Source organism: Plectropomus leopardus, chromosome 14 (genome assembly GCF_008729295.1).
Source record: "Plectropomus leopardus isolate mb chromosome 14, YSFRI_Pleo_2.0, whole genome shotgun sequence".
NCBI lineage: Eukaryota > Metazoa > Chordata > Actinopteri > Perciformes > Serranidae > Plectropomus > Plectropomus leopardus.
The window spans coordinates 10780323-10803897 of NC_056476.1; the positions used below are offsets into that span (position 1 = coordinate 10780323).

The following is a 23575-nucleotide window of genomic DNA, read 5'->3' on the forward strand; positions in this document are numbered from 1 at the left end:
TCATTTGCATTGCATTGCTTTTTTTTTTTTGGAAAGAGCACCTTGCATGCAGAAAGGAGCTCGCCTGAATACCTTGACATTATCTGCTCAAGCCCGGAAACATTCGCAGTGTCCTTCTGGGACGGTGGCTGAGGAAATCGTCTTATACACAGCTTCTGCAAGAAGCCTCTGCAAGAAGGCTCCTCTTTGAGTTGAGTTGAATAAACACTTGACTTGGTGCTGTTTTAAATCTAAATTGACAGGATTACTTTTCAAATTCTCTTTTTTTCTGCTTCTCACGTAGCTTTTCATAGTCTTAAATGATAGTGAGCTGAATGTCTTAAAGGCTGTTTGTTTGTTTTTTAATGTGGACCCTACTTTTGTTTTTTTATCATCACCAAATTCACCAGACTCCATTTAAATAAACAGTAGTTTTTGCTTGTATAGAGTCAGCATATTTTCACATCCAACTGGGTGAACCACTGTTTTATTTCCAAACCAGAGTTGGTGATTGTTGCAACAGTGGAAAGACAAACCAAGATGCTTTTGTGACTGTTGTTTTGTTTCTGTTGACTTTGAACAAAGTGTGTTTTACGATGATAAAATTACACTTTGTTTAAATGAAGTTCGGTGGGTTTGGCGTTGGCGATTTCAGGGCTTTTTCTGGTGTTACAAAAGGGCTCGTACTCTAAGGTCTATCTCTGCAGGGATCCATAATTTTGTCAGCCTGTTTTGCCGCTGCCAGTGGTAGGGCTCCAGCTCATAACTGGATCAATTTCAGAAATTGTTGTCTCCATTAGTCACTTACACACAAACACGAGAAAATAGGGTCGAGGTTGAAAAAAAAAACTTATCCTCCCAGGTTTTCTCACTGTTGGTTGAAAAAAACAAGACATGTAAAGACATGAAGAAGGGCTTTGAGATATTGTGATAGTTTTTCTGCTGTTTTCTGACATCAGCAATCAATCCATCAATCTAGTCAATTAAAAAAAGAGCTTCCTGTAGCCGTATGTAAGTCATAACAACGCCGCAACGCTGTCTAAGTCAATTAAGCACGATTCCTACATAAAAATAGACTGAAACATCCTTCATCCGTGCATACATTATTTACAGACATAGCATTTCACATCTTGTATGTTGGCGGTTGCTTTTTATATCTGTATCTGCTGACTGACTGTTGGAATGACTGGCAGCCATTAATGATTATTTACATTATTGATCAGTGGACTTCCTTTTTTAATATATAATTCATTCATCGTTTTAAAATAACAAAATAGCAAAACATGCTTTTTTTCTGAAACCAAGGGGGTGATCTTTAAGTGTCTTAACAAAGTTTTTGTCTGCATTGAAATTAGAAACAATTCTTGTAACAGAAAAAATATTCAGCAACCACTTTGATGATTTATTAATAGCTTGAGTCAACACTCGCAGACTTCAGCTACACAAAAGTGAGGATTTTCTGCTTTTAAAAATCTTTGGGTTTTGAGCTTAAAGACATACAAAACAAGCCATTTGAGCATGTCAGTTTTACTTCTGGGAATCTTTTATAAGCAATGTTTTTTTATGGCAAATGGATTCATCGATAATAAAGATAATTATTAGTTGCAGCCCCAGTTGTGATCACTGTGATGATTTTATGAAACCAGACTAACTTGTCCCAGTCCCATTGCTCGGCCACATCAGCACTCAGAAATATCAGATTGCATCCAAAAGTCTGCAAGTCTGAGTCAGGATGTTATGATATATAGAAAATGTGAACACTTGCGATGGAAAATACTCAGAAACCATAACTTCTTGGCATAATCGGACGTCTTTTTGCTGAGAGAGAACAAAGAATTTCCACAAGTTCTCTCATATTGAACCACAATCTGCTGGACGTCCGCTTCACTCCAGCGTGGCCCCTCCGTGTCCCCTCTCTCCAGCACTGTCGCCACTGTCTCCTCTGTTGCTCTGTTTTTTTACTGTCTCTCGTACCTCTTCTGTGTTTAAACTCCAAACTACCACGGCAAGCTGTCTGAATCCTGAGGCTGTTATTGATCGACTAACAAAGAGGGAGAGAAAGAGACAGAGAGAGCGGTGCGGGGAGGGAGAGTGAGCCGGGGCAGGCAGAGAAGACGCCTCGAGAGCTTGTCTGAACCGGAGGGTCTATTTCTGTCCGTCTCAATGCGTCATTATTGGACAGAAGACACCCAGGACACACAGGATGAGATGACGAATGGCGAGCGGAGGAGAGGAGAACAGGAGTAGGAGGGAGGGCGAGGGGTGAGGTTTAGTCTCGAGAGGTCACCGTTGATTTGCAGACGGAGGGATTGAGATGGAGACGAGGCATTTCCAGTCTGTAGCCTGAAGCCTGTCAGCTCACAACCGTGAATTTATGTTTACCGTCTAATACATTTCCAACATGACAATTGTGTGTGTGTGTGTGTGTGTGTGTATATGTGTGTGTGTGTGCGATTGAAAATGTTGACGCGTCTTACAGGGAAAAGGGAACAGTAGGGACTCAGTGGAAGCCTTGTGGGATTCAAGTCCTGACATGTTGCTTCTCACTCTCCTGTCTCTAAATACACACACACACACACACACACACACACACACACACTGACATGGTTGATATCATCTGCAGTCACCACATTCCAGGGGACCGTTCCTTTGAAAGCAGATGGAGTGGAGGCACACAGGCCGGGGTTTCCAGGGCTTTCCCTGAAAATTAAACTACACAAATATGAACACACACACACACACTCACACACACACACACACTCAAAGATGTACTATCAGGAAAGGGTTGGGTCTTGAAAAGATTATATCAAATCTGATTCATATTCTTCGCATTGAAAAATCTTGGTGTTTCAATCACACCATATTATTTGAGAAAAGAAAACCACAAAAAAAAAACAGCATTTCCACACAAGTGGTTTGCAAAAATCCTGCAGCTGCTGCAGCCTGATAGTCAGACTGCATTTCTGTTTCGTTTCACTTCATATATTCAGTCTGGCGTTGTGCTCACAGTTCATAACAGTTTTTTTGCCTTAACCAATCAGGAGCAAGGGCCATTTCCGTTCCATCAGTGTTACTTTTATTTTCACATTGACATGTTTTTCAACTAAAAAGTTCAAAGTTTTTCACATTAATTTAATAAAGTGTAGAACGGAAAGTTATTATTTCTGTAAGTTAACTTACAACAGCTTCTTCAGCTGGGTCTTTTAGGGGGTGGGCAATGTGGCCAAAATCATCTAACATGTATTAAATAACACAGCAATATCTGGATACACTGATTGTCCTTTAAATACTATAAAAAAAAGCATTTGATTTTTTTTCTTCTTTTATTTGTAACTTATATAAAAACAACTGTATCACATTAGGGATGGCAATCATGGAGGCCCCACAATAGGATATTATCACAATACTTGTTGTTGTGATACAGTATTATTGCTGAATTTGTTATATGCTGAGTATTTCAACAACATTATTGCGATTTATTACCCTTTTTTTCAACTGTAAATTATGTCCTCAAAGAAAAACTTTGTCAATATTTTTTTTATCGAATAAGTTTTCTCATCTCACATTATTCAACTTAGAATCAATTGATTTTATCATCTTAGTAGACTACCTAAAGTTCAATTTGTAATTGCAGTATTAATCATATCTTACTATCTTACTGTGTCTGTGTATCGATACAATATTGCCACGCAAAATTTGGCATGCTATACAGAAACAATTTCTTCCCCTGACACCTGTCTCATGTCCATCTCCAAAACAAAACACTCAAAACAGTGAAAGTTAAAACCTTTCAAAATGGAAACTTTAAAGTTCCTGAGAACAGCAAACAGCAAACTTCACTCTTGTCCTCAGCGTCTGCTCACATCACGAGATCACAAAACCACGTGGGAATCACACCTTCACACGGGAATCCTGCTCTGAATAGCTGATTGGCCAGTACTCGTCGACTTCGTTGGTTGGGTCGGTCAGGTTTAGGCAAGAAGAGTGAGTTTGGTTGATATTTGGGTAAGAATGCAGGCATCGTAGGTCAAGTCATGCCGTCACCATCCTAAGAAAACTTAATTCACCTCCTGTGATAGAAATGGTATTGCAGAATTTCTGTCATACCATCATATCGCCAAACCTTTGCATCAATCACATCCTATCTCCTTTTTCTATGTTGCATATTTTCTGCTATTTGTCATGAATAGCTAAGTAGATGAAATACCCGTTCCTGCTCGCACTCTGCTGTTCAACTGTTCGTCAAACTGTTAAAATAGCCTTTAATGGAACAGGGTCTGAACAAAGATGAGATGTGGGCATACTGCACTTAAGTGCCTTAACTACATAACTACTTTCTATCTATCTTTTGTGAAGCCAGACACCAATTTTTAGTGCTATCTCAAGCCGACCATTGTGATAAACCCCATACACGTGTGCTGACAACAATGTAGAGAAAAGTGCAGAAGGTTCAAACTTTGTTCTCAGGAATCAATAAGTTATAGCAAGAAGAGAAAAAAAAATCTTACCAGCAATTCAAAGCCCAAATATGTTCAGTTTATTGTGATATGAAACAAAAGAAGGCAGCAAATCAGCGCATTTAAGAGGAAATGAAAGGTGAAGTTCTTGGCAAGTCCTTTCTTCTTGTAAATTTGTGCCAATTCAGAACTAGTTCTGGAGAGCAAACAATAACCCAGACCGGGTCAGGACAGTGTGAAATATTACTGGTGGTGGATTGTTGGCATCCGGCAGTGATTAATCAAAACAAGTCATGAAACACTGAGACATCCCGCTAACCTCAAGTCTTATTCTGTCTGTGTTTGAACTCCGTTATCCGTTCTGCCAAACATGGTTTAATTCTGGCGCACTTTGCTCGCTCTCTGCATCTGCGTGTTTGAACTTACACTTCTACAGGTCTCCGTGTGTTTTTGGTGTGATTTTTTCCCCCTCCCTCTTCTTTTTACTCTTAAGCTGTTTGAGCTCAGGTTCATTTTTAGAGGCGGGAAAAAGAAGTGTTGTCGAGCGGATCTGGTTTCAACAAACATCCGTGAACTATTAATAAATCATGGCTGCTCTACACAGTGGGGCGCTGTTGGCGTCACTGTCTTTGTGTGTCTGGGTGCGTAAATCATACTATGAGCCATAACCTTATATTTAAACAAGGCTTCTTAACTTTTTCACGCTCCCCTGAGAAAAAAAAAAGAATAAAAGACAATGCATCTCTTGTGTATTGCCGCCACAAACCACCTCTGGTATTTCTTCTGCTCCTGTTTCTCTTGTTGCTTCCCTGTCATATAAAGAAAGCTTAAAAGACACTTAATTTGCATGAAGCCATAACTAAAAATGGTAACCCAAGCATGTGAAATTGTAGACCTAACCCAAGTTAATCATTCTCCTATTTTTTTAAAAACTTTTTAACAACAAAACTAATGATTTAAACCTCACCATTCCACAATTTGTGGCTCACCCCCCAGGACATTACTCAAGGACTCTGCTTTGATATTTTCACAAAACCAGCTCAGAGAAGGAAGAACACATTGTAATTAAGCAGAGACACACCTTTGGAGGGGAGGCGAGAATAAGAGATGGGCTGACAGAGGAGACACGACAGAAAGGGAAAGATTTAAACAGAAAGGGAAGGGAGGTTAAAGAGAAAAGGTGGAGGGTGTGGAAGTGGTGATTTGTGACCCACAGGAAACAGGCAAAGGGCTCATTTTCCCCGGACTCTGAGGGCCTCTAACAGGTCCAGGCACTGTGTGTTTCCTCTTGATAACACTCACATGTTCTCACTTGTGCACTCTAACAATATGGCTTTTTTGAGGGTCATTTTTGGGGTTGAAGCTGCTGTTGTTTATTCAGTTATCCTTTAAAGGTTCAGTGTGTGGGATTCAGGGGGATATATTGGCAGAACATATATAAGAATCATGTTTTTGTTACCTTGTACTGTTTTATTTGCACTGTTCTTTCTATTGTAAATTTCTAAATTTCTATTTCATATTTCTTTTATATTTGCTACACGTTAGGCATTCTGTGGACAGCAAAGTAAGAATTTCATTGTACAGGGAAACATGTTTCCATACTGTGCATATGACAATAAACACTTTGAATCTTGAATCTTGAATCTTAGAATGAGCCGTTTATATCTACATAGGGAGAAAGAGACCTCTGCTAATAATTTGGCTCCTGGTTAAAAACCTAAACGTTTTGACTTTAAGTTATGAGAGAAAAAAGGTCAGGTCACTTCTCCAACATGCCAAACAGAGTAGGAGCAACGCTGATTTGTTACAAAAACCTGCTTTATTCAGTGCCTTTACTTGTTCAAATCAGCGGGTCGGTTCCTATAAAGAGGAAGAGACCTCTGCGGATAATTCGGCTCCTGGTTAAAACCTCCTGAATGTCTTGATCAGAAATAAGGTGAGCACCCACTTTTCCCCCCTTGTTTTTACCAGATTTGATCGCATGGTCCTTTTGTTTTGGAAAGGAGGAGTCCTCGGCTCCCGGTCAAAACCTTCCAAACATTTAACACTGCAGGAATTCCAACCAGGAGAAGTTTCATCTGGTTGCGATCTGCAATCCTCAGTGCTCGAAGAAACTAAATCCCCCTAAATTGTACATACAGTTCCTTTTAGTTTGATCATTGTGATGCCAAACATTGGTGAAGAATTACAAATATTCAGTGTTTTGTTTGCTAATTGTACTTTTGGCACTATAGAAAAGTGTCTAATTCTCACTTATTTATAAAGCGTGTAAACACAGATGTGCAAAGAGGTCTGAGATTATGAGAAAAGAGGAATAAAAGGTCAGAAAGCCCCTTTCAAGAAAATATGAGCGATATAGAGAATGAATTATAGCATGATGTGTTTTCCTTTTGTCTTCTGGCTTTCTTTGCTTTTAGTCATCCCGACAGCTCGTACACTCCATGCTGCTCTTACAGCATTCATTATGAGTGCAGTTACAGTGATCGGGATAAAAAAGAAGTGAGAGATAAAAGACAAAACTGTCCTTGTTCAGTCCGAATCCCACAGTGGTTCAGATAATAGCTTCATCACACCTCTGCCTGCCAAATGCTCGCTTTTTTTTTATCAGCCTACTCTAAACGCCATCGATCTGATAGTATAAATCTCACCGATTAGTTGACATGTTTGACACCTGATGAATGTAGTTTGGAGTGTTTTTGCGAGGGCGTTCAGGGGTATTCTTTCATTTGATAACACCAGAAAAAGCATACACGGGGAAAGTTTGTGAAAATGTATCACACGTAACTGCAGCCGCCCTGTCAGGCTCCCAGACTGCAAATACCTGCACTCAGTCGGGGGGGATGATGTGCTAAAATCTCAACGGCAAGAGATTGAACGTATTAGCTTTGAAGTTAATTTGACAAGTGCACTTAGGCTTCAACTATAAGCAATATCACCTGTGAAGAAAAAAAGAGTGCTGTCGCCTCAGAGGCACAGTGAGTGTGTGTTACAAAGTGTGTTAAAGGGAGCAGACTTGCTGCTGAGGGAGTGTGTGTGTGTGTGTGTGTGTGAGTGTGGGTTGAAACATCATTACCTAGGGATCTGAGCGCACGGCCAGACATCATTAGGCTTTAAGGCGAGAAAGTCTCCATGGCACCAGTTTTGCAGTCTGCCTGACCCAGCAGACACGACAGGCAGGCACGCCGTTTAAGATCATTTATTTGGGTTTGCATGTATGCCCGTAAATGTGTGCGCGAGTGTGTGTGTGTGTGTGTGTGTGTTACAGTGTGTTTTTGCGCGCATGTTATTTATTTATTTTCCCTGGTAATATGCCTGAGCCTTCATTATAGCTGGAGCCATAACTTTGATAAATCACTTGGGCTCGGGGCCCTCACTGCTTTCACAGTATTAGAAAACTAATTGAAATTCTCTTCCGCCCCCTCCTCTCCCTCTCTCTCTCTCTCTCTCTTTCTCTCTGTTTTTCACCCTCTCCCTCGTTCTCTCCACTATGTGTTGCGAGGGCCAAACAGTACCGTGTTTTTTCAGTAGAATAGAAGCCAAGAGGGGGAAAATGTCATCACTGATTTAATAGGCAAAGTCTTACCCAGAAACACACACATATCCGACCCACACACACACACACACACACACACACACACACACACACACACGCACACACACAAACACACACTGCACTCTAGGGAGTGTTAGGAATCCTGATAATGTCATCATAGGAATCTCCATAATGTACCCCGGTCTCCTGCAGGCTCCGGTTCGACTGAGCCTCTCCTCTCCTCTGCTTCTGATTAAATCGGGGGATGAGATTTTCGGTTTAGGTTGATGGGATTTGGAGTTTAGATACTTGTTTCTATGGCTGTGATCCCCCCCGCCGTCCCAGGATTGAGGGTCTGTTTGGTTCGTTGCCTGGGATCTCCCAGCTGCCACTGGATTTAGGATTTAGTCGTTTTCATTGTCCGTGATCCCCCTGCTGCTACTAGATTTGTTTCATTTGGATCTCTCCGTGCTGCAGATAAATTCAGGGTGTGGTTGTTTTGTTGCGCAGGATCTCCCCGATGATGTTTTGGGGTCGGTTTGTTTTATAGTCCAGGATCTGCTTGCTGGATTTAGAGTTTTTCATTGTGCATCTCTCAGCTTGTTGTTAGATTTAGGGGTTTAGTTGTTTTGTTGTCCGGGATCTCCCCGTTGCCACCGGCTGAAATTCGGGGAGGGGTGTTTTTAGCCACTTCTTTTTAATATCCACACACTGCTGCTGTTTGTGTGACACTTGGGGCTTTGTGTCCACCCGGCCACCCCCTCCCCTCTCACTGGGTGAGCTTTGTAGTGCGAAGCCAAAGATTTAGCGATGGAAGCCTGTGTGGATATGTGAGGCGGGCTTGTGTAGACCCGGGCGATTTTCGTGGAGTCCTGTCAGCACACAAAATTCTCTCTGCAAACATTCCTCTGACGTGATGCAAGCCCAGGAGAGAAGGGCAGCGTGTGTGCCTGTGTGTATTTTTCGACCGGCGGCGTGTGCGTCTGTTGCCCAGACAAATCTATACCATTGCTGCCAGACACACTGCAGGCGAGGCACATAGCCACACATGCACACAAGTTGCATGTGTGTGTGGTTAATGAGGATGTGTTGATTGATTAGACTGCAGTAATTAGCTGGAGTGTGAAGGCCTGGAAAGGTCTCCGCTCTGGTGGGAGTGTCCCCTCTGGAGAGACATTGAACTGTGCTATGCACCATTACACACACACACACACACACACACACACACACACACACACACACACACACACACACACACACACACACTACAGCAACAGTCCCGTCCATATCTCAGATGCGGGATGAGTCATCTCTCGGAGGCAGACCTAATACTGGGTACGAGAGGAAGGATGTGTGTGTGTCGGAGACATAATACGGTTTGCGGCGTGGGGATGTGCGTTGCAGAGTGGGATGTGCTGGTGCAGCAGTTTCTTTTCCTGCACTGTGTGGCCCCAGAACGCCGACCTGATCCTCTCGCCTGACAAATCGACTCCCTCCCTCCCTCACCTCCTCCGCCCCCTCATTTGTAGTTTGACTTCCTACCAGCTGACCAGATTTTCTTTTGTGCATCACAGAGCTGCTTCTAGTAAATGCAAATAATATGGTATTAAGTGTGGCAACCTCAGTCTGAAGCCTTCCTCCTGCTCAGTTTTGTGGATGGAAGTGCGGCAGTAAAGCGTTGTAAACAGTGCCACCACATGGCTAACTGGAGAATTACAGCTGCTGCAGTGTTTTATCACCGCACTTTTAGCTTCTAACTCCTCTCGTCTGTGTTTCACTTGATCAGAAAATGACTCATCCCCAAAGGAAAACAAAATTAAAAAGGAAATAAAATTAACTAACACATAAGCTTGTTTTTACAGGTTGTATTGTTGTTTTCTTACTTTTTATTGTTTGATCAAGCTTATATCAAAGACACATTTCTGTGCAAGTAAATCCATAATTTGTTAATGTAAATCTTCTCTTTCTCCTCTCATTTTCCACTCTTTCTTCTCTCTCCTTCCCTTCTTTTTTCTTCCTTTTCCCCCTCAAACAGGAAGTTCTATTACATCACTCTGCTGAGGGACCCCGTGTCCCGATACCTCAGTGAGTGGCGGCACGTGCAGCGGGGGGCCACGTGGAAAACCTCACTGCACATGTGCGATGGACGGACCCCGACGCCCGAGGAGCTGCCCTCTTGCTATGAGGGCTCCGACTGGTCGGGGTGCACCCTGCAGCAGTTCATGGACTGTCCCTATAATCTGGCAAACAACAGACAGGTGGGACAGCTTTTAATATGATGAATTCCAATAGAACAAAACCAGCCAATAGCTCGGAAACAGAACAATAAAACCAGCACACTATGAGGTTCAAAAGATGGGATGTGTTGCAGGGTTGTCACATTGATAGTCCTCTGAACTGACGCCAGTGCAGTCACGTAAAAGAAGGTGACAGAGAGAGACACAAATCTGCAGTCATTTCTCTTTGCTTTTGGGCATCTCTTTGTGCAGATATTCTTGTTTTACTGCAAACACTGAGGAGAGAAGCTGATTTCAGCTCTAATGCTGCCGTTTATCACCGCTACTGAGCTAACCTGCATCTCTGCACACGACCCGACTTCTCTCCTTTCTGCTGGACTGTTTTTGTTCACCACAGAAGATTAAAGCATCAACATTGTCAGCCACCTAGCTTGCCACAGACATTGTTAGACAATGATATTTGATTGAATTTTGGTTGTGACGTTATTTTACATCATCTTGTATTGTTGCCAACAACGTCCACCTTTTACGAGAGGCTCCCATCCAAAGTGCACTTAAATTGCAATTGCAATTAAAAGGCTAAAAGCCCCAAATATAACCTTTAAAAGTAAAACGTAGAAAACCTACGACAGATGGCGTTGATATTTTGTTGGTTTTGTGTTGGGTTTTTAATGCTGTGTTCAAATGGAACTCGTGAGCTCTCAGATGTGACATGTGCACGACATGCTTGGTGTTCAAGTGGTTAAGTCCTAAGAGCGCCACTGCTAGGTAACGACAACATGGGCACTACTGTCTGCGTCTAGTTGCCACCAAAGCTAACAATTTAGCAAACTAGTGAGGGAGTCACGTAATGCAGGTAATGTAAAGACATATTGTCAGAGGAAAACGATAATGCCGTTGGGAATATCAACATTTTCATCACACTGTTATAGAATCACAAAGAAGAACTCTATACGACTAAAATGACAATATTTTAACTTAAAGTCCACCGAAAAATTGAGTCCATTGGCGGCTCCATTCCTGAAAACATCAAACAGATCACAGTTCATGAACTCAGAACTTCAACAAACTTTCCACTTACGTAAATACCACATGAGGGGCGGTGTTCAAATGGACTCTTCTCGTGATCGTGGTGAACGACCCCATCTGAACACAGCTCAAGTGACCAAAATCCGAAGTCTTCCAACATCTCATGCCAACGTCATCTTGACGTAGAATAATGACACATAGTCCTGAGTTGTGGAGAACAAAACCCAACATCCTCACAATGTAATATAATTTTAACTTCACACTAAACACTATTAGACATTTAACATGATTTCAGCTGGTTTTTCTTTCCAGACAAAATTAAACATCTGTGAGACCTAAGAGTCCGGCGTCTTTATGACATCATATTGATGTTCAGTGCCAGCTGGATCATAAATCCAACCCTACAAATACAGGGAATATGTCTCTGCATAAAACAGGTTTTAGACTGTTTAAGTTTTCACACAAGAAACCAAAATACAGAATATATGATACTGGTTTCTTAAAAAATAAAGAATGGGAAAGACACAAACTCATATCGCCAATTCATTTATTTCAGATTTTAGTTGATATCAGCCAAATATTTATTTCTTTACAACTTAGGGTTTATGTAATTTCTCCCAACCAGACTCACTGCAGACTCAAAATATATGAAAGGCAGACATGTGTGCTCTCTCTCTGTTTCACTGTTTCTTACATACACACTCAGGTACACAAACACACACACACACACTACACACACACACACACACACACACAGTCTAGAGTTCGCCTGCTGGTCATAAACACCTCAAATTCACGCCTTCTTTTCTGATGGCTCTCTCAGTCTCCCACCTAAACGTGTCGGCCAGCTTATCTCACCTGAGCCGGAGGCTGTTATTACTCAGGATCCCATGACTTATAAATGTGACACACACTCACTCACACACACACCACACACACACCACACACACACACACACACACACACACACACACACACACACACACTCTTGAGACATCGCAGTGTACTCTTGTGAATCCAAATAAGTATGCGGTCCCTGCTCCTGTACTGTAGCAGCTTCACGATGCTCTCAGTGATGAAGTGTCTCCATTTGGAACAAATTCAACAGAACCGAACCTGCTTTGGTTTATTCGCTACAATGCCGGATCATTTATTTCATAAAAATATTATAAAAAGCAGAAAGACAAACATCTATAATACCTCTCAAAAACTCAAAGTAAATTTCTGAAGCATTTACTTCTTCTCACTGACTAAACTGTCTGCTCTTGATTTTCTTTTCTTTTCTTACTTTTACTGTAAAGCTGCATTCAGTGCATAAAAGGTGGCACATGCATAAAATAAATTACTTTTTAAAATACAGTTTTAAATGATTATACTACATACATAAAGTCAAAAATACAAATAAAATTACAACAAAGAAGTAGAAAACTTTTTTTTTCATTTGATACTTTAGTTTGTGAGCGGCAAAGATTAGCCAATTAGACAATGATTTGATTGGGGAAAAAGAAAATTAATCTGTAGCCATTTTTTGATAATTAGTAATCATTTCAATCACATTTCAAGCACAAATGCCAAACCTTTTTTGTGGTTCCAGCTTCTCAAATGTGACTTTGGTTTAGATTTTCTTTGTCATTCATGAGAATAGATTAAATATCTGAATGCTTTGAACTGATAGTAGGAATTGTGATTTTTTTTTTTCTTTTTGCTTTTTTTATTTTAGAAGTAGACAAAGCAATTAATTGAGAAAATCATCGGTAATAATAATGGATAATGAAAACTATTGTTACTTTAAGCAGTGATTAGATGGTTAGTCACTTATCCAGCCATCATTTAATTTTCAGTTGTTCGGATGAGTAATCAACAAATAATTTCATCTCTATTCAGCAGCAATGTCACAAAGACAGATTTGCATTCATATATTCTACTTTATTCACAATTGAAAAAGTGTCTCTCTTGATTGTAAAACTAAAGCAGAAATCTGGGAACAGTAAATATTCACCCGACTGATCGATTGTCTCTTTGAACTTAGGATTTTGGCATCAAGGTTTAATCATAAGTCGCTGATTTAAACGTGGATTCCTCTAAATTGTGGTGATTTCTATACCCTCCTTCACTTCCTGTTCCTCTGTCTGCAGGTTCGTATGTTGGCGGACCTGAGCCTCGTCGGCTGCTACAACATGTCCACGGTTCCAGAGAAGAAGAGGGCCCAGCTCCTGCTGGAGTCGGCCAAGAAGAACCTGAGAGACATGGCTTTCTTTGGTCTGACTGAGTACCAGAGGAAAACCCAGTTCCTGTTTGAACGAACCTTCAGGTTGCGCTTCATCAGGCCGTTCATGCAGTACAACAGCACCCGAGCTGCAGGGGTGGACCTGGACAACGCTACGGTTGGTGCTGCTACGGCAGTCATGTTGTAATTGTTTACTTCTGTATGCAGGCAGTAAAACAACAACTGAGAGATTAGAAGATACGTAAAAGAATCAAAATAACTCAGTACAGATGCTCAGATACTGTACTTTTAAACAGTATAGTTTATTTTTGAGTTATTTTTGCTTTACTTGAGATTTGCCACTTTATGCTGCTTTATACTTTTCAGAGGGAAATATCGTACTTTTTATTCTACTACATTTACTTGACATATACCTGCTAGTTACTGTACGTAACTAGTTAAATCTTACATAAAAACTCATAGTAGGTTTTTAAAATACAATGTATTGATAGAGATTTAACAAGTGGCGCCCATTCTTTTCAGCTTGTGACCCCTTACAAAAAAGTTTGGAACAAGTTTATTCCTATACTGGGAATTAATAAGACCTGTTAACATGTATACAGTTTTTTTTTTTTTTAAAACTGACATTTTCCTCTACATTTTGTCCTCTCATTTACACCCAAACTGACTATTAGGTCACTAAAAGATTTTGAAAATTCTTTCTAAGGTGCGCAGTGTTCAAAACTCTGTGCAGACGTGTAAACAGAGTATTTTGGCAAAGATGTAGTCATCTCCCCAACTGGCACATGTTCAATATAACTATTGCTGTGTTCAAGTAGTACTTGTGAGCTCGTGTTTATGACATAATAAGTCGTGAACATGAACTCTTGAGCTCGAAACCTTCGAAAAATTCCACCTAGGAGGTCATGAATACCACGATGGAGGTGTTCATTTGGATTTGTATGTAATGAGCATGCACCAGAGACAACTACAGAGGACTAACTTAAAGCTTAGTCTTATGTCTAACTGAAACATTAACTCCTCATGCTGCACCACCTCACCGACGCACGGAAGCGTCTCCTGCGCCCAGTGTTTTTGCTTTACCTTTTGCAAGAAACAGCGGTTTTGGATCAGGCCCATTCGAACCAGGGACAATTTTGAGAGTGGGATTGTTGACAATAAGTGTGGAAGGAAAACGTTTGCATGTTCAGAACTTTAATGGTATTTTAAAGTGAGCTCCTTTGCTCTTTCGTCAAAAAATACCCATAGGTGATGAGATCTCCAGTAGGTGCTTTTAAAAATGAAATATCTGTACACTTAACTGTCTCTAGGAGAGACTGGGAGACTGCGGAGGACAGCTTACATCAGCAAGCTTTTGGAGTAGTTTTTGTATTCTAGTATGAACAGAGATAATTTGTAAAACAAAAGTAGTGTGGACAGAGTTTTTCTTTTTTTTAATGGAAGGGGAAAGTATCTGTTCTCAAACATGTCTTAATATGTCTAAATAGGACCCAAAATCTAAGCAGAACAACTGTACTTTTTATGTTTTGACCAGCATCTTTCTCAGAAAATAAGCATTGCAGCTGTAGCACATTCACGGACAGACAGGAAAACGAAACAAATATTTGAAAAAGAAGTAAAAAAAAAAAAAAAAAATCCAAGGAAAAAAGTAGAAGAATAGAAAATAAGAAAAAGAGAGAAAGAGAGAGGAAACACAGTGGTCTTTTATTGCTGTGAAATGAGTTGGGAAGACTGTCACTGTTAAAAGAAACAGCAGCTTCAAACACGTTCTTCACACTTTGATTGGTCCAGTGTGGGAGTTCTTAGGCTCCATTCCCAGCAAAAAATACCCTCCAGTACACAGCAGACTGGTGATTTATACATCAAAACCAGTTGGGAGGATAGAAAATAAATTATGCCCTGCTGACAGAGGCTGTGGAAAGGTGAGCCGTTGATTATTATCACAAAAAGGAGAAAATATCACGTGGTGAGAGTCTGACAGGTGGGGGAAGGCTGTGTGTGGCATTTTGAGTGAAAATTTGTTTTTAAAAGCAGCTTTCAAATTAAATACTTCCAAAAGCACTGCGGGAATTTGTGACAGGATTTAATTATTTTTTTAAAAAGTCAAATAATTACATCAGCAGGTGAATATTTACTTTACACTCTTCCTCAAAGCTGCTGAGAGCCCACTTTGATCCCAGTGAGTCGTGATTCTAAACTGGTCTCTAAATTACGAGACGACTTCTCCTCGATACACCAAGTCTTTTTGTTGATGACTTCAGCTCCGCGCCGTCTTCCTGGCTTTGTGCCGGTGTCCCCCCCGCGCCGCCGATCAAACACCTCTAATTTTTAGAACACTGATGCAGCGTGTGGCTTCCTTCTGTTGTCGCACACGTTGCTCACAAATGATATCCAGCACTCCATCACAGATTTCAAAGGGATTCTCTTAATTAAACACATTTCCCTCTTCCATGTTGGATCCACACAGAACAGATGATGCGCGCCAATAAAGCCAGCTGCATTGCGCAACCAAACATCAAACACGTTTCTGTTATCTTGCTCCACATATTGCCTGCACACTTTTTTTTCTCTGTTCTGTCTCTCACGTTAGAAGTCCTATAAAGCCTTTGTACAAATGTCATGTAATAGGCAATTCCACCACAGGAACTTTCCCAGGGGGGGCGAGACCCTTCTGCTCTGAGGTTAAGGTTTCTAAAGGCCCAGACACAGCGAACTGACATCAAAGAACTAGTGGTGACGAAGGCCGACTGTTGCATCACCTCATGTCACCTGAGTCTCAGCCAGGAAGTTGTGCTTGAACCCAACACAAAGATTTCAGCCAGCAACCAACTACCACGTTTGTGTGACAGTAAATAACTCTCCATAGCGGCAAACAGCTGTAATCTGTATTCGTCATTCAAACACCAGGAGACCGACTTTTCACTGCTTAGCTGGTTAGCAGTCAAATGAACAAAGGGTATTTACAGCAGGGCTGCCCCTTGAAAGTTTGAGACGGAGACCCCTCAGTCGACTGAAATTGCTTCCAATAGTTGATCAGTCTTTTTTTTTTTTTTGCTAGTCATTGTGCTGTGCAGTGAACCTAATTCATTTAATTTATTGAGTTTATTGAATTAGGACAGTGCACATTAATCAGCAGTAAGCGTCAATGTAAATATGCCAGAATTAGCCCAAAAGCTAAATTTAATCTGTAGTCCTAAGGCAGGTTTCATAAGAAAAGTTATACAGACATCTCATAGGACGGTCCACAGGACATCACACAAATAGTTCACAGACAATGCATACCTTCTGGGGACATTTTGGCCAGCAGATTTTGCCGTGGAGTTAGCGCTCTTGACTTTTACACTACTCTTTGGTAGAGGGAGCTGCCTAAATTTATTGATTTTGAGCGAAGCCAGTCGAGCGATGCATTAGGTAACAGTTCGTTCCAGTTTAAAGGTTGATAAAATGCTTGTAATCCTCGTCCAAAAAGAAGGACACAATGCTCGACTGGCCAGGTCGGAGCCTCGCCACAAGTAACACAAAAAAACGTGAAAATAATGTATCAACGGCCGTTATTATTTCCAAATCTGTCATCAGTCCAGCGTTAAATTTCTCAATTCATTTTCATAGATTCTGCAACTATTTGGTCACCAAGTGTTGTTGTTTTATGTTTGATATTTTCCTACCTTTTGTTGTGCTTTGTTTCCACTTATATTCCAACATTTGGTTGCACTGCTATTAGAAAGTCTTGAAGAGCCACACAATCGAATCATTTTTATCCTCATTTCCGTTTGGAAATCTCTAGCACACCTGCTGTATGGGCCACACAGTGCACGAGCAGTGATGATGATTCAGGTCATTTTATACATGGCAGTTGAACTTTTTTGGCATCATGCACCACTGAGCAATTTTCGTAGGAATGAACAAGGTCCTGCCTCCAACGCTGTATCCAGTTATCTTTATACATCCATGGTAACAGCACATTTTAGTAAGTTATATCAGTTTTGAAATATAAAAAAATAAATAGGGTCTCTGCTGGATTACTGTGTTGCAAAATGGGTAAGCAGTTAATTAAAAGAATCTGCTGCGTGGCAGAAAAACAGCTGTTTTACCATCAGTGAGTATAATTCAGTGACATTTTATGATTTACACCTACCCAGGGGAATGTGTAACAATTTTGCTGTTACTTTGAGTGATGTTGTAACTTGTCTATGGTGCATCCGCTTTTAATTTAGTAGTGCATAAATCACAGCTTGGTAATGATTTACGTTATAACAAAGTGTGAACTTACACACAGCTGGTGTAACAGCCTCTTTTTCTCTTACAAAAACTTTCAACATTTGCTCCCTCCTCGTTAGGTTCAGCGTATCGAGGAGCTGAACGAGCTGGACATGGAGCTCTACGACTACGCCAGAGACCTGTTCCAGCAGCGCTACCAGTACACCAGGCAGCAAGAGAGGCGGCAGCAGCGCATCAAGAACCACATGCAGCAGAGCCACCAGGGCCTGGGCCTGGGCGTCAGCCTGTGGCCCTCCCACGGGCGCCAGAGCTCGGTGTCAACACTGGAGGACGCGGAGGGGGAGAGGGATGAGCGTGAGGAGGGCGAGGAGGGAGGCAGAACGGAGGAGGCAGGCAGCAGGCTCCCCACTGAGGACTACATGAACCAGATCATCAACCGCTGGTAGCAGCAGAATGAGAACAGACACACATATGTAATGTGAAATAACATACAAACACACACACACACACACACACACACACACACACACACACACAGATACACAGAAAGTGGCCCCTGCATCAAAGACCCAAATGACTGACAATAAGACTTTACTGGAGAGTTGTGGGAATGAGAGTCGCAGTGGTTGCTATGGAGACCTGGGCTTGGTTGATTGCATCAGCTCACATTATTGAGGTTTGCCCAGTTGTTATTAGCACCTGCTTGCCCTTTCCCCCCCTCTGAGTCTCTCTGTCTCTCCCATCATCATTACTGACTGAGCGGGGCAGAGAGAGTTCGAAGAGTTGCTGACAACCGAGTATCTCAACCATCTCCTCCCCCTCCATCTCCTCCTCCTCCTCCTCCTCCTCCTCCTCCTCCTCCTGTATCCCTCTCGTTCTCTGTGGCCTAATATGGAGCATGAGAAAATAAAATTAAGTCTGTGAATTCCCACTAACTCTCGGTAAAGGACCAGTCTACTTCCTGGAAGCTCCGATTTCAAAGGGGAAGCTATAAAAGTATGCTAATGGCTGAGCTGAACAAAGAAAACGGTGGGAGTACACGAGAGACTGAACCTAAAAGGAAGAGAGAAAAAGAAGTTGGACTGAGTTGTGTAATAAAGCTTTCTGCTTAAAAAAAATCAGCCATTTCACCCATGAACACGCTTTGGTCATGAAATAATGACTCAATCTCATTCTAGGATGATTTCATTTGTATTTTTCCTTTTTTTTTGTTTATGCTTTTTTTAAAGCAGAATTGTAATAACACTGAGACCAATATTGCTGCCTAAAGAAAAGTGATTCCTTTATTTCTTTATTTTTATCAGTTTTATAAGTCAAAGCTAATGGATCGGATTGATGTACAATGGACCATAGCCATTACTGAAGCCTTGCATCTTGGGAGGGTGGGTAAAAAAAAAGAGAAAAAAAAAGTGGCCTGTTTCTCTGTTAAAGGTTCCCAAAGTTCCTGTTGCTTAACGAGTTCATTATTTCTCCTTTTTTGTGTGTGTGTCTCAGTCCTGCAGAGAATGACAGCCAATTACAGTCGAATCTCACATAGGTGCGAGGAAATCAAAGGCAGGCAGAGGAGAGAGAGAGGAGTGAGTCTGCCGCAGGTTGTTGCCAGGAACCGTGCTGTGTGAGCAGCAAGCGCTTTGGAAACCTTAAGTCAGACAAACGCTCGAGATGGGAGTTGTGGAACTACTGGTCGCCATGGCAATGTGAGCCCTTAATGTAGAAGGTGGCATTTTCTTTTTTTTTTTTCTTCTTGACCCAGGGCTGCGTTGTAAAAAGCCTCCTGCCCACCTGCTGAAAGGGCTCGCACGGCGGCAGTGACCCGTAGTTCGTTAGTGTAAGCGGTTATTTTATACGATTTTACCCTGAAGAACGTACGGGGTGAGGTAGCAGTGCCTCTATGTACTGGGATCATACTCAACATAATTATTGCCAGATATTATTATGTCTGCATTATACTACAGTAATTTCTCTGACTACTCGTGTGTGTGCGGATGAATGTGTTTCTGTGTGTGCGTTTGTGTGCGTGCATGTGTGTGTGTGTGCGTGTGTGTGTGTGTGTGTGTGTAAATAGTATGTACAGTACGCCTTTGATTGGCGTATGTGTATGCCTTTGTAAATAGTGTGTGTGACGCAGAGTTGCCTGTTGAGTTTTGTGAATGACTGGTTCCATGACCAATTATTTTGCCATTTGTTTTTTGTTTTTTGTTTTTTTAGTGGTGGAGGGGCGGGGCAACAAAGACCCTCTCCCCCCCCCGACACCATATCACAGCAGCAGTGTGACCATCGCAGTGATGCAAGCCAATAATGCTCCCCTCCTTCGCCCTTTAACATTTTCCTTTCCCCTTTTTGTGTCTCCTCCCCATGACGTAGTTACGCATTAGGACTTTGTCACTATAATTCTCTAAAATCCTAATTTATATCTGAAAAATATGTCTGTGTGGCACGTCTTTACTCTTGGCAACAAAATCTACAAGTAGCTTTGGGTTACTTACCAGCTGCTCCAAATTCTGTGACAGAATCAGGAACTTTGACCTCAATATCTTTAATTTGTTATGTGTTTGTGATTCAAGCTTGCATGTGTGATAAGTTACAGAATTTGTTGTAACGCCTATTATCATTAAGCTCTGATCCTAACGAATCTCTTATTGAACATATTCTCTCTCCTGCACTGTAGAAAACATTTATGACAAACATCCCCAAAAGCAGACCTTGTGTTCTCAGCACTTTGTACGTTATTCTGTGCTTTGCTCATATACCGTTCCCTACCCAAACCTAAAAGATGAATCAAAACTTAAAATGCAGCCTCATATGCTTCTGACAACATGTCTCAACTGAATGCAATGTGAGCCAAATCCATTTCATTATGTTTTTCCTATTGCATTGCTCATGTGGGCGCTGCATTGAACAACAAACAGCTTATTCAAAAGTAGACCTGTTTGTTTTTGGATCTGCAATGATTACTCCAGATGCTTTTAATGGCCAACTAACTTGATAATCAATTTTTTGGTAATTTTTGTGAAGAAAGAAGAAGAAAAATTCTCTACTCCCACCTTCTTAAATGTGAATGTTTTCTCTTCTTTATGACAAGGGCATGTTGAGTTTTGGAAGACATTTTCCCAGGGTCAACATTTATCTTTTTAGCCCCCCAAAATGGATAACTTTGGAAAATGTTCTCACTTCCCCCCTTAGGTTTACTTAGGGAACACTGTGAATGAATCTCGAAGTAACATACAAAGTGCTTAGTTTATAAAATATAGTTTATAGCTGCTGTATCCAATAATGGAATCCCATAAGAGCTAAAATAAAACGTAGACACGTCTGTATATTGCCATAGATGGCTGCTGGGGAAAGGAAACACCACTCTATTATTATATGAACTGTGTGGTTACTCTTTTCTATCTGTCTGCGTCACATCAATTTACCTTTTCATATAAATATTTCAAGATAATCAACTTAATATTTCTGTTTCAGGACTTCGGGTATTCACAGCAGTTTCCTTCTGAAACATAAAAGTAAAAGTTAGTTCTTTTAATGTGTTCAAAAATGTAAGCAGCATGTAATGTTTTGTCCTGAACATCTCATTTTAAGGTTTTAATGTGCTTTTTCCACCTCAGCTAACAAAAGTGTTGACAGATCTTTGAGTTTTTGTTAATTACAACTCTAAACCTAAGATGGTTCAATAAGGGATTCATAAAGGATTCAGTGCGTCAATTGAAACTGGATTAATATTCACTGAAATGTTGTTGAACCCCAACTCTGCCTACACGCAACAAATCTAAGCAATAAGAGGAAAAACCAAAAGGAGAAGAGAATGTAAAAGTGTGAAAAAGACGCATCACAACATGATTTAATGAAACTGAATGTAGTCCAAGTTTGGTGTCATCTGTGGGGGCAATGGGAGGACGCATGCGTCCTTGGTATAAGATTAATAACATGTTGCATCCTGCTGTTAACATTAGATTTTTTTTTGTTGTTGTCTGAAGGAAGGAGAAACCAACAATTTAGCCGCCCACCCCCTTCTTGTTAAATTTCAACTAATCACCCAGGATCCTCCAGTGTCTCTCCTTTTGATCAGCTCCTTTTAAATCAGGGATGATTCATGAAGGAGAGAAGAACAAGGGGGGATGATGAAAGGTATTGGGATGCATCCAGCATCAATATGCTGCTTTTTGTGTAGCCTTCAAAGTAACGCAAATGGATATGGGAAGAGAGATCTCCTTTTTTTGTTTCGTATTAACTTCCCCTTCATTGTATTCTTGAGACTTGAAAACACTGCAGCTCCAGGCATTTTGCCCACAACCTCTTTTTCAAAGTCAGACTTGTTTTTGGGCTCTGAACCAATATCTGGCTCCGCATTAGAGGTTGAAGACAGAATACAAAACTGATTCTGTACCTTCAGAGTGTTTTATTTTCGGCCTTTCCAGTTTCAAGTGACCATCAGACCCCTTTACCTGAGCAGTGTGTGAAAGACAAACTAAATCCGTTCACTGAAATTATTCCAGGAATTGATGCTATAAAGCTGTGCTCAAATATTTTATGTCTCATTACAATGTATATCTGATGTCTTAACAGCGTTTCCTTTGTGACAATGAAGCAGCCCAGGTGTCGCTAACATCATCCCGTTTTTCTTTTTGATTTTTTTTTTTTTCAAAGAAAAGATGTGTTAAAAGAGTGTGATAGAGACTTGTTTTTTCAGGTTGGTGTGCAGTCTGTCTCTGGCTCCTTCTGTATGCATCATTCTGGGTTTGTTTCTTATGATTGCAAAAATGAATCATCAAGCCACCAATTAAAATATTTCATTTTTACAGACCTGACTGTGTTTTGGTTGTCACTGCATATCATTTATGATGTTTCCCGCTCTGTCACTCTATTATCAGGCATAAAAAACATCTCGCCTTTTACTTTTTTTTTTTAATGCCTCCGTGCCAGCGCCAGCGCCAGCTGTGGCTGTAGGAATTATGTTGTTATGTTTTCAAGCTGTCCGTCTGTCAGTATGTATGTCCCATTCTTGTGAACACAGTATCTCAAGAACGCCTTGAGGGAATTTCTTCAAATTTGGACCAAACGTCCACTTTGATTTAACGACGGACTGCTTAGATTTTGGTGGTCAAAAGCCAAAGTCACTGTGGCGTTGTCTGTCTCATTTTTGTGAAAGCAATATCTCAAGAACAACTTGAGGGAATTTCTTCAAATTTTGGCACTAACATCCACTTGGACTCAAGGATGATTTTGGTGGTCAAAGGTTTAGGTCACTGTGACCTTTTGTAAATCTAATTCTCAAGAACCCCTTCAGAGAATATCTTCATTTTTGGCACAAAAGTCCACTTAGATTTAAGAATGATTGTTAGACTTTGGTGGTCAAAGGTCAGGGTTATTATGACCTTGCATCCGTCACATTCTCACGAATGCAATATCTCATCAACACCTTGAGCGCTCTTTTTTTATCTTTTCTCAAATTTGGCACTAATGTCCACTCGGACTCAAGAATAAACTGATTAGAGTTTAGTGGCCAAAGGTCGAAGCCTCTTTGACATAACATAATTCAAGAATCCCTACACTAATTTATGAACAAATTTCACAAAAAAGTCTAATGTTTTGCAAAAACACTTTTCTGGCTGTTATTAAACCTTATATCTCAGAAACAGAAGAGGAGAAATTTGGTAAGATGTTGAATTGGTGACACTAATCTTGGGTGTCCACCTCGAAACTGTGCTGATTATAGAGATCTTCTGTGCTGCCGTAGGGAAGATGTGTGTGACTCATCCGTGTTTTCACAGACGTGGATGTAAACTGCAAGTGCAACATGATTGGTGCACAGAGGCATGCAACCGCAAGGCAGTAATCCTAGTTTTAGAAGGAAAATACATCCAAGGCACTAAAACACTGCCAAATATTAATCTAA

The 23575-nt window shown here is 40.9% G+C and overlaps 1 protein-coding gene across 1 annotated transcript in view; it reads left to right on the plus strand.

The window, feature by feature from the left end:
• The window catches only part of hs6st1a (heparan sulfate 6-O-sulfotransferase 1a), a 75845-nt gene extending 53362 nt beyond the window's left edge, over positions 1–22483 (plus strand). Inside the window, exons 2-4 of the mRNA XM_042500283.1 lie at positions 10004–10226; positions 13370–13618; positions 17799–22483. Of these exons, the coding sequence (XP_042356217.1) occupies positions 10004–10226; positions 13370–13618; positions 17799–18125 (799 nt within the window). The 3' untranslated portion in view covers positions 18126–22483. The remainder of the gene's footprint in view (positions 1–10003; positions 10227–13369; positions 13619–17798) is intronic.
• The last annotated feature ends 1092 nt before the right edge of the window (positions 22484–23575 follow it).